This window comes from Rhinoraja longicauda, chromosome 1, assembly GCF_053455715.1.
Source record: "Rhinoraja longicauda isolate Sanriku21f chromosome 1, sRhiLon1.1, whole genome shotgun sequence".
Lineage (NCBI taxonomy): Eukaryota > Metazoa > Chordata > Chondrichthyes > Rajiformes > Arhynchobatidae > Rhinoraja > Rhinoraja longicauda.
This window is the reverse complement of record NC_135953.1, coordinates 21808955-21821174: the sequence shown is the minus strand read 5'-3', so window position 1 is coordinate 21821174 and position 12220 is coordinate 21808955. Positions and strand designations below refer to the sequence as shown.

Here is a 12220-nt window from a genome sequence, read left to right as displayed (position 1 = left end):
TTTATATTTCAATGGCCATTTATTCTCACGTATGCAATTAAACATTACACAGTGACATTCATTCTGCATATATGGCCATGTTTGGCGCCATTTCATCAAGTTCACTGTTTGTATATTTCTTGTGAGCTTAACTTCACAATCCATTTTCTCTTTCTTACTACTCACTACTTATCCTTTGATGCTATCAACTATTTTCTCCAACTAACCTATCACTAATTTTGCAATGATAAGTGTCTTTCCTTTCAACTTGATGCCATCTGTAACCATAAATGTATTCTTATCTTCCCCTCAGAGCCTTGATTTATCAATGGAATATATCTTTGTTATATATGAAATATATCCTTAAATATCTTCCTCTACTTATCTACCATTCTACCTTTTAATCAATCTTCTTCATCCACCTTAACCAACTCTGCTTTCCTATCTTTATAATTATTGAATTTTAAGTCACCAGTTACAGATCTATGTTGCTCACTTTCAAATGGAATAGGACTTCTCAGTGGCTCAGCTGTGGAGCTGCTGCCTTACAATGCCAGAGACCCGGGTTCAATCCTGACTATGGGTGCGGTCTGTGCAGAGTTTGTACGTCCTCCCTATGACCACGTGGGTTTTCTTTGGGTGCTCCGGTTTCCTCCCACAATCCAAAGCCATACAGATTTGTAGGTTAATTGGCTTTGGTAAAAATGTAAATGGTCCCTAGTGTGTAGGATAGTGCAAGTGTACAGGGTGATCACAGGATGGCGTGGATTTTGTGGGTCGAAGGGCCTGTTTCCATGCTATACCTCGATAAAGTACTAACCAAAATTCTATCATGTCAGGATCACTCTTCCCCCCAAAAATATTTTCAAGTGGACACTTAATTGATTAAAAAACATTACACATGACTTTATTAACTCTGGCTGCCTTCACCAGTTTGATTTGCTAGAAGTGAAGTGTAAAGTGTAAATGAAGTGTAAAGTGTAAATGAAGTGTAAAGTTACTCATGATACTTGAAAGGTTGAAAAGAATTGCCTCCAGTTTACTCATTCCTGGGATTTCTTGTTATTTTTTAAAATCTCTGTCCAAACTGATTCTACATCCTGATTTTATGAGAAAGACTAGATTAAAACAGTAATAAAGATGTATTGGTGGCTTTGTGAAGCTCCAGTGCTTCAGCAAGGTGGCATGTTGTCATATGGCATCTCCCCTTCTGAGGACCCATCCCAGAATGTCTTCTATATTTGATTAGTACGGGTGTCAGAGCTTATGGGGAGAAGGCAGGAGAATGGGGTTAGGAGGGGGAGATAGGTCAGCCATGATTGAATGGGGAAGTAGACTTAAGGTCATAAGGTAATATCATAAGGAATAGGAGTAGAATTAGGCCATTCGGCCCATCAAGTCTATTCCGCCATTCAATCATGGCTGATTTATCTCCCCCTCCTAACCCCATTCTCCTGCCTTCTCCCCAGAACGTCTGACACCTGTACTAATCAATAATCTAACTCTCTCTGCCTTAAAATTATCCACTGACTTCGCCTCCACAGCCTTCTGTGGCAAGAATTCCACAGATTCACCACCCTCTGACTAAAGAAATTTCTCCACATCTCCTTCCTAAAAGAACGTCCTTTACATCTGAGGCTATGACCTCTAGTCCTAGACTCTCGTACTAGTGGAAACATCCACTCCACATCCACTCGATCCAAGCCTTTCATTATTCTGTACGTTTCAATGAGGTCCTCCCTTATTCTTCTAAACTCCAGCGAGTACAGGCCCAGTGCCGACAAACGCTCTTCATAGGTTTACCTACTCATTTCTGGGATCATTCTTGTAACCCTTCTCTGGACCCTTTCCATTGCCAGCACGTCCTTCAAAGAATTCCAGCAAATTTGTCAAGCAAGACCTCCCCTTCACAAAGCCATGCTGACTTTGGCCTATTTTATTGAGAACTTTTAAGTACTCCGTAATCTCATCCTGAATAATGGCCTCTAAAATCTTACCAACCACCGATGTCAGACTAACCGTCCTAGAGTTCCCACTATTCTGCCTTGCTCCCTGTGGGGTAATATTGGCAATTTTCCAATCATCTGGGAACACTCCTGACTCTAGTGATTCCTAAAATATCACTATCAATGCCTCCGCAACCTCTCTAAAGCCACCTCTTTCAGAACCCTTGGGTGCAGTCCATCCAGTCCAGGTGACATCCACCTTCAGCCCTTTCAGCTTCCCAAGCACCCTCTCCCTAGTATTAGCCAAATGGCCTAATTCTACTCCTGTCACTTATGTCCTTGTAATCTTACATGGGATATGGGATGACATTTAGTTGCACTGTCAAAACATAAGACTTTACTTTACTTTAGAGATACAGCACGGAAACGGGCCCTTCATGCCACCGAGTCCGCGCCGACCGGCGATCACCCTGTACACTAGCCCTATCTTACACACTCGGGACAATTTACAATTTTACCAAAGCCAATTAGCCTACAAAACCGTATGTCTTTGGAGTGTGGGAGGAAACCAGAGCACCCAGAGAAAACCCATGCGGTCACAGAGAGAACGTAGTAACTCCATACAAACTGCACCCGTAGTCAGGATGGAACCCAGGCCTCTGGCGCTGTAAGGCAGCAACACTATTGCTGTGCCTCTGTGCCACCCAAAGCTCCTGCTTGGAGATTTCTTGTAGTTTTCGCACATCTGAGTAATGATAGGGAATTTCAATAAACAGTCTGTGCGATGTAACTGAGCCATTGGGATTTTGGCTTCAATTTTCCAGGTGATTATAGATGACATTGGAAACAAAATAGTGACAGACTTTCCAGTCAACCGTTGGTTTGCAATGGATGAAGATGATGGTAAAATTCAACGTGACATTTTGGTCGGAGGAAGTCAAACAACTGGTAAGATCAGAAATGCGGTTCACTTGTAACACTCCTTACATTAAAGCGTTTCATTGTAAGGTTTAATAACTTTTGGTTTTCTGAGGACTCGGGGAGGAATTTAATGTTTCAACGGTTCCCTTATTATCATGTGCACCAAGGTACAGTGAAATTCTTTGTTTACAGATCAGAAGATTATTGCCATACATAAGTACAATAAATACCTAATACATAGAAACAGTCCACTGAGTCTATATGCAATAGTCGTCAGGGTTTGGCACTATTTCACAGTCCCAACCACAGCTTGCCATAAAGTCCTTTTGTAGCTGCCACCTACATCCGGTCACCCCTCTCCTTGTCGTTCTTCTCCCAATGAGAAAGTTCTCATCAACCTTCGTGCCCCGAAGCTGCCTCCTGCAGTAGAACTTAAGGACATAGAAGGTAAAACTCCCGGTCCTTCCCACCGGCCCTTTGTCCAGCACCTGCCGACATCGCCGAATCCCTCCACCTCCTCTCCGGTTCCCAGTCTTCGGGGGACCGGCAGGGTCTGGGTACGGCAGCTTCCCTCCTCCAGTTCCATGGTGAGCGAGCCAGGCCTGTTGTCGGGCTAGGCGTGGGAAGGAACTGCAGATGCTGGTTTAAACCGAAGATAAACACATAAAGCTGGAGTAACTCGGCGGGACAGGCAGCATCTCTGGAGAGAAGGAATGGGTGACCTTTCGGGTCTGAAGAAGGGGCTTGACCCGAAAGGTCACCCATTCCTTCTCTCCAGAGATGCTGCCTGACCAGCTGAGTTACTCCAGCTTTTTGTGTCAATCTGCTGTTGGGGTATGTCCATGGCTTGCTGGGACCTCCCGGGCCGCCTCCCGCAGTCGACCTTAAGGGCGCAGAAGGTAAAACTCAGGTGTCAGAGGTTATGGGGAGAAGGCAGGAGAATGGGGTTAAGAGGGAAAGATAGATCAGCCATGATTGAATGGCGGAATAGACTTGATAAGCTGGGTGGCCTAATTCTACTGTTATCACTTATGACCTTATGACCTATAGGCAAGGACAACCAATATCACGGGGATAGGATTCTTCTGGGAAACGCACCTCAGTGGGTGGGTGGTAATGTCTTCATATGATCTAATGCTGTTGTAACCCTTCATGACATTCTGTCTCGGATAGTGAATGGTCACTGAAAATTTAAAAACTGCAGATGCTGGAAATCTGAAATAAAAAGCATATAAACTGAAAACACTCAGCTAGTCCAGAAGTAACTATGAAAAGAGGATAGACACAAAAAGCTGGAATAACTCAGCGGGTCAGGCAGCATCTCTGGAGAAAAGGAATAGGTGACGTTATATGTGATGCATTGATCCTACCCCATTTTCATGTTGTCCTCATCTGATTTTACAGGAATCGTTTACAATGTTTCAGTTATAACCGGAAATATCAGAGGAGCTGGAACCAACTCCAAAGTGCATATCATTCTACATGGATCCAAGGGTCTCAAAAACAGTGGAAAAATCTTCCTCGAAGGAGGCCACTTTGAACGTGCTTTAATTGACATATTTAACGTGGAGATTGCTGCCCTCCTCAGCCCTCTCAGTCGGGTCACCATTGGCCATGATAACTGCGGAGTCAGTTCAGGGTGGTTCTGTGAGAAGGCAAGTAATAGAACATGTCAAAGAAACCAGTGAAACCATTGAAACCATTGATGTCTAAGAATGCTAATCAGATAGTTAGAGGGGAACATAAATTCTTCAAGTCTTTCAGGTATAAAAAATAAATTCAGTACAACTGATAAAGAAAATAAATTCACTTCCAGATCTCACATGAAGACTAATTCAATTCTATTCAATAATCATAAACCTTGTGGTCCAGGGACTAGCAATGTGTTTCAAAATCTAATCATCCTTGCACTTGGTTTCTAATTGTGCATTTTTGCACTAATGCCCTTTTTTGGCAGTCTTTTTCTTTTCACTGTCTTGTACAATTTAAGTGTAATTCACACATAAATTATGTTTTTGTGCTTTTATCTGTCGCTATGTGCCTTCGATGGAAGGTTTTTTACTTTAGTTTAGTTTATTGTCACGTGTTCAGTGAAAAGCTTTTGTTGTGCGTGCTAAACAGTCAGCGGAAAGACAATACATGATTACAATCGAGCCATCCACCGTGCACAGATACATGATAAGGGAATAACTTTTAGTGAAAGATAGAGCCGGTAAAGTCCGATCAAAGATACTCCAAAGGTCTCCAAATGAGGTGGATAGTAGTTCGCCACTGCTCTCTGGTCGTGTTAGGATGGTTCCGTTGTCTGATAACAGCTGGGAAGAAACTGTCCCTGAATCTGGAGGTGTGCGTTTTCACACTTCGATACCTTTTGCCTGATGGGAGAGGGGTGAAGAGGGAGTGGCCAGGGTGCAACTCGTCCTTGATTATGCTGCCGAGGCAGCGTGAGATATAGATATACCTCACTGTACCTGTTGTTGACTTGACTTGAACTTAACTTGAGGCGGCACTGTGGCATAACAGTAGAGCTACTGCCCTGGGTTTTCTCTGAGATCTTCGGTTTCCTCCCACACTCCAAAGACGTACAGGTGTGTAGGTTAATTGGCTTGGTATAAATGCAAATTATCCCTAGTGTGTGTAGGATAGTGTTAGTGTGCGCATATCACTGGTTAGTGCGGACTCGGTGGGCTGAAGGACCTGTATCCGCGTTGCATCTCTAAACTAAAGAAAACTAAAAACGTATTGGGTTTCTATTTGATCTCCACAGGTGATTGTTTACTGCCCATTCACCGGCATTGAACAGACATTTCCCTGCCGGAAGTGGCTGGATGAGGATGAAGGGGATGGACTCATTGAGCGTGAACTCTACGAAATGGTTTCACTACGGCAAAAGAAACAAAAAAGTACGTGTGCGCTTAACTTCTAATTAAAGCTACACTGTTGTATTCCGTGAATTTCCAAGGGAATCAACATTGACTTTACTATAATCCAAAGTCTGATTTTGCAAGTCGGCCTTAATGCATGGTTTGATTACTGATTATTATAAAGAGAAAATGGCCGTGAAAGTCAAGACTAGGGCAGGAATGACTGTCACAGTGAATGACACAGCCCTGGGGAGTGTTGTAGAGCAGAAGCATCTCAGAGCATGGGTACATAGTAAGGAAGGCTTTTGGTACATTGGCCTTCATCAGTCAGGGTATTGAGTATAGAAGTTGGTTTGGACACAAAATGCTGGACTGAAGTCTGAAGAAGGGTCTCGACCTGAAACGTCACCCATTCCTTCTCTCCAGAGATGCTGCCTGTCCCGCTGAGTTAGTCCAACATTTTGCGTCGATCTTCGGTCTAAACCAGTATCTGCAGTTCCTTCCTACACATGGAAGTTGGAATGTTATGTTACAGTGGTGCAGATGTTGGTGAGTTTGGAGTGTTGTGTTGAAGTTTGATTACCCTGCTATGGGAAAGATGTTGCTAGGTCATTTGACAGGAACAAACAAACATACAAGAGTTTTTGTATAAAGATTTTATTTGCTGCTGAGCTGCTAAAGATAACCCCCCTTAAAAACTCCCCCAAACCTCCCCTGCATTAACTGAAATTGAGTTAAGGTTGTTTTAAAGAACCCCACTCACCCACTCGATCCCCCCTCCACCAACTTTATCTCCCCCCTTCTCACTCACGCACTCCATCCCCCCTCCACCCCCTTAATCCCCCCTCCCTTCACCTGATCAATACCTATCTCTTTTTAACATCATGCCAAGAGGGAGGAAGACCTCCGAGGTCATGCAGACCTCCGAACCCTTCCGAATTTGGCAGAAAGCTTCCGCCTTCTTATTTCATTTCCGCCATTCCGATTTTGCCTCACATTTTTCCGGAAAACACATGCTTGACACTTGCCCCACCGCTTGCCCCACCGCTCGCCCCACCCTGCCTCGACACGCCTCTTGCCTGGCCTCGCCGCTCGCCCAGCGTGGCCAGTTCGGGCCGTGCCTCCGCGTTCACCGGGCCTCCCCTTGCCGCTACGCTCACCAGACCGGGCCTCAAAGCTGCTCGCTGGGCCTTGCCTCGCCTCGCCGGGCCTCGCCTCGCCACCCGCCAGGCCTCTCCGCTCACCGGGCCTCACCTCGGCTCGCTGGGCCTCGCCGAGCCTCACCTCGCCGCTCGCCGGGCCTCACCTCGCCTCGACACTCGCCGGGCCTCACCTCGCCGCTCGGCCAGCGTGGCCAGTTCGGGCCGGGCCTCCGCGTTCACCGGGCCTCTCCTTGCAGCTACGCTCACCAGACCGGGCCTCAAAGCTCGCCGGGCCTTGATTCACCTCGCTGCTCGCTGGGCCTTGCCCTCGCCTCGCCAGGCCTCGCCTCGCCACCCGCCAGGCCTCTCCGCTCACCGGGCCTCACCTCGGCTCGCTGGGCCTCGACGGGCCTCACCTCGCCTCGCCACTCGCCGGGCCTCACCTCGCCTCGACACTCGCCGGGCCTCGCCTCGCCGCTCGCAGTGCTTCGCCTTGCCGCTCGCCGGGACTCGCCTCGCCACTCGCTGGGCCTCGCCTCATCGCTCGCAGTGCTTCGCCTCGCCACTCGCTGGGCCTCGCCTCGCCGCTCGCCAGAACTCGCAGCCTGGCCGCCTCGCCGCTCCCCGGACCTTGCCTCGCCTCGCCGCTCCCCGGGCCTCGTCTTGCCGCTCCGCGGGCCTCACCTCACCTCACCGCCCGCCGGTCCTCGCCTCACTTCACCACCCGCCTCGCCGCCCGCTGGGCCGTTATAATTTGCTGCTGAAGAACACTGGAGCAAGTATGTCTTCAAGGAAATTAGGTATGAGCAGTTTTAAATGAAACTTTCTTCATAACTTAGTCATACATTTTATGACCATTGTTCTTTTATTCAATACCAAGAGAATTGGGATGTGAACGGAAAAAACAAAATAGAAAAAACAAAAACAAAACAATTTTTTCTTTGTTGTAAAAAGTATTTCTGTTCAATAACCTTTCTATAAATACCAGAATATACTCATGATAGGCCTGACATTGTACATGTAGTCCAAGAACTACAGACTGTTGGAAATAATAGTCGTTTTTCACACATGAACGTAGCACAACGCGTATGTGCATTTGGCGTGCGTACTCTTTTTTGCTGAAAAGTTGCATTACGTGCCATATTATGAATTTGATGTAAAATTCTGAATTTTGGACATCAAAATTATGAATTTGTAAAACCAAATGTTGGGAGGTCTGTTCATGAACCATACTGCGACCACATCTCTCCATGTTGGAAGAATGGAAGATGCAGAAAGAGATTCCCGAAGCCGTTTATCGAAAGCACAAGGTGTGGAGATGAGTCACATCCTCTGTACAGGAGACGATCTCCGGATATGGGAGAATTTCAGGGACATCAAGAAGGACACCGGGATCAACCTATCACTTCTGAATGGGTGGTGCCCTGTAATGCTCAACTCTTGAAGTTGTTCAAATGTCACATCAACGTTGAGATATGCTCCTCTGTAAAGTCGGTCAAATACGTGTTCAAGTACACCTTGAAGGGGAGTGATCAAGCAGTTTTTGGAGTTAACAGGGATGACAAAATTGCACAGTACTTTACTGGCCGATACATTTGTCCATCGGAAGCAGTGCGATCAATCCTTGGATTTCCAACTCATGAGAGACGCCCCGCTGTCATTCGACTCCAGGTACATCTACCACAAGAACAACAAGTCGTCATCAGAGTCGAAGCTGGTCGGCTGGTGAGAAATGAGGATATCACGGGGACAACTTTAACTGAATTCATGGAATTGTGTTCTCGAGATCAATTTGCAAGAACACTGTATTACGCTGATGTATCCCGACTTTACACATGGAACAATAAGAAATGGCAAAGAAGGAAGGTTGGGAAGATAGTGGAAGATCTTCCATGTATTTTTGAAGCCAACGTTCTGGGACGGGTGTATACCGTTTCTCCAAGATGTGACCTCTACTACTTGAGACTGCTTCTCCATCACGTAAAAGGGCCAGTATCCTTCGATTCATCGAGGACGCATGACGGACATATTCTTCCTTCCTTCAAAGACGTCTGCATAGAAAGAGGTTTGTTGCAAACGGCCATTGGCAACAGACGATGGAAGATGCTGAGCGGACAAGACTCCCCAAAGCAATGAGAGATTTGTTTGTTTTGCTGACGATTGCTGAGATCAACACTTCTCGACAATTACGGGATCGCTTCAAGAATTCAATGTCTGAAGGTTACCTTCAAAGAGAATGGAGAACAATCGATGATCCAAATATCATGATTGATGAGAGGCATCATGATCAGGCTCTGTTGTATATTCAAGACAAGCTTGTGAATTACAACAAGACACTGGGATACTTTCATGTGCCACTACCAAGACATGGAAGGATGAACCTTGATGATGACAATCCAGAATTGCTGAGTGAATTGCAGTACAATTGACCTGAAACACAGTGATTTGTTGAAGAGAAAGAGCCTCTACTGAATGCTGAGCAAAGAGCAGTGTATGACCATGTGTGCAGCTGCTTGGAAAGGAATGTTCCTCCAATGTTTTTAATTGATACACCAGCAGCAATGGGCAAAACAATTCTCACCAATTTGATCCTCTCCAAAGTTCGAGGTCAAGTTGATGTTGCTTTTGCTGTAGCATCCTCTGGTATAGCAGCTACATTGATGCCTGGTGGAAGAACTGCACATTCTCGATTCAAGATACCCTTCGAAGTGACCGATAATACAATGTGCAACATTGAGAAGAACTCCAACATGGTTCATTTGATCAGGAGTGTGAGACTGATTGTTTGGAATGAGTGCCCGATGATTAGAAGAGAGAGCTTTGAAGCAGTGGACAGAACTCTTCGAGATCTATGCAAAAAGAACGATGAGCCTTTTGGCAGCATTCTTACCATTTGTTTTGGCGATTTTCGACAATTCCTTCCTGTGGTGAAAAGGGGAAATGATGCTGATGTTGAAAATTCCTGCATCAAGAAATCCTATTAACGTTCAAATTGTTATAGTTTGTTATTCACATTTTAAACTTTAATAAATCCCTTTTCCACTTGCTGTGCCCGTCAGCCGCCCATGCGCAGTAATACCTCCATGTTCCACGTCACAATGGAAACCCGATGGGCAGGAATGGCGGCGCCACCGGAGAGCCCCTATGAATGGAGGGGGGGGGTAAAGGGGCATGGAGTGGGTGACTGGGGGGTGGGAGGGGGAGGGGGAGAGTGGGTGGGGAAGAAGGGGGGTTGAGGGGATGGAGTGAGGGAGGGGAGGGGAGGGTGCTAGACCAATGCAGAAAAAACCCACCATTTTAAAGAAAAATTGTGACTTTCATTGAGATTTATTTTTAAAAAAATTTAAAGCCATTTATTTTAAAGAAAAAAGTGTGATTTTCCCACATCACAATGGCAACCCAATGAGTTGTGGGCCCAACGGGTCCACTTGGTCTAGTATCTAAACTAAACTAAACTAAAGTTAGTTTTATGTTTCAGAAAAGATGGGGAGGGAAAGATAGTTTTGACAAGAAGAATATCTATGCTCAGCAGTGGCGTTCTTCAATAACATCCACCAAGGTCCATTTTATGAAGGGTGTCATTCTTTACATAGCCTCACCCAACATCTGCTCAGATGTCACAGAACACATTAATAAAGTGCTCTCTCTTTTTTAAACTAGAGCATCCGTGGTCACTTTGGATCTGGACAAGTGACATTAAGAGTGCGGGAACTGATGCCAATGTTTTCCTCCAGCTCTATGGTGCCAAAGGGAAGTCAAATGAGATGTGCTTGGACAACAACTCGGACAACTTTGAAACTGGTCAAACAGATAAGTTTATGGTGGGTGGATTGAGCTGGTGAAAGTCTTCGACGATTCATTTAGACTTTGGAGATACAGCGCAGAAACCGGTCCACACTGACATGCCATCACCCCCATACAGTAGCACTATCCTACACACTTGGGACAATTTACAATTTTTACCAAAGCCAATTAACCTACAAACCAGTGTGTCTTTGGAGTGTGGGAGGAAACCGGAGCACCCAGAGAATAACCGTATGGTCACAGGGAGAGTGTGCAAACTCCGTACAGACAGCACCCGTAGTCGGGATCGAACCCGGGTCTCTGGCGCTGTAAGGCAGCAACTCTACCGCTGCGTCACTCTGCTCCCAGTGGCCTTCCTATTAAAACTCCCCAGTAATCTCGACAAGTTTATGAACCCAAGTGCAGTATTGAGTTTATCAGTACTTCAGATTACAGCATTAGCTGTCTCATGTGTCTCCTCTTACGTTTATCATTGATGGATATTTTTCTGTCCCATTTCTCTACAGCGTTATTGAAAATAGGTTACATGTCGAAATCCTCCCGTTTCAACAACTAATTCTATTCACACTACGCTTCCCCTGATTTGGCAATTAAATATTAACCCACTCTAGTGGGTAACCCATACTAGTTCTAACTTATTCCACTACATTATCCCACCTTCTCATCCACTCCCTACACAGTAGGGGCACTTTAAAGAAGCCAATAAACCTACAAACCCACACATCTTTGGGATGTGGGTGTGAGCTGGAACGCCCCGAAGGAAACCCACACGGTTGCAGGGGGAACATAAGGTCATAAGGAATAGTAGAATTAGGCCATTCCGCCCATCAAGTCTACTCCGCCATTCAATCATGGCTGATCTATCTCCCCCTCCTAACCCCATTCTCCTGCCTTCTCCCCATAGCTTCTGACACCTGAACATGCAAACTCCACGCAGACACCACCCAAGTAATCAAACTCAGGTCTCTGGAGCTGTGTAGCAGCAGCTCTACCAGCTGCCCCACTGTGCCGTCCCCTGAAGTTTATCCTCAGTGAGGCTATTGAGTCAAAATTAGGTTAATCAGGAAATTGCATTGTAAAATTTGTCACGTGAGTTACTGATACAGGACTTGCGGTTCACTGATCATTACCCATTTACTTCACGTGTCTCTTGCCTCTTGCAGATCGAACTCCCAGACCTGGGGACTTTTTACAAACTTAGAATCTGGCATGAGAAACGCCATCCTTTTGCTGGTTGGCATTTGAACAAAGTAAGTCGTCAACAAAGGGAAGTATGAACATCAGAATATTGAGACCCTCCAACAATCTACTCTTTTATTTCTTTTTTTTTTAAAGTTTATTTTATTGTCACATAGAAAAATAGAAAGGGGTACTGATTGAGAATGATCACCCATGATCACATTGAATGGCGGTGCTGGCTCGAAGGGCCGAATGGCCTCCTCCTATACCTATTGTCTATTGTCTAAAATAGGTGCAGGAGTAGGCCATTCGGCCCTTCGAGCCAGCACCGCCCTTCAATATGATCATGGGTGATCATCCAAAATCAGTACCCCGTTCCTGCTTT

General features: G+C 45.7%; 1 protein-coding gene across 1 annotated transcript in view; it reads left to right on the top strand.

Moving 5' to 3' along the window:
- Positions 1-12220, top strand: part of loxhd1a (lipoxygenase homology PLAT domains 1a) — a 157538-nt gene that overhangs the window by 68697 nt on the left and 76621 nt on the right. The window contains 5 exon segments of the mRNA XM_078409311.1: positions 2750-2873; positions 4251-4501; positions 5614-5749; positions 10513-10673; positions 11820-11906. Of these exon segments, the coding sequence (XP_078265437.1) occupies positions 2750-2873; positions 4251-4501; positions 5614-5749; positions 10513-10673; positions 11820-11906 (759 nt within the window).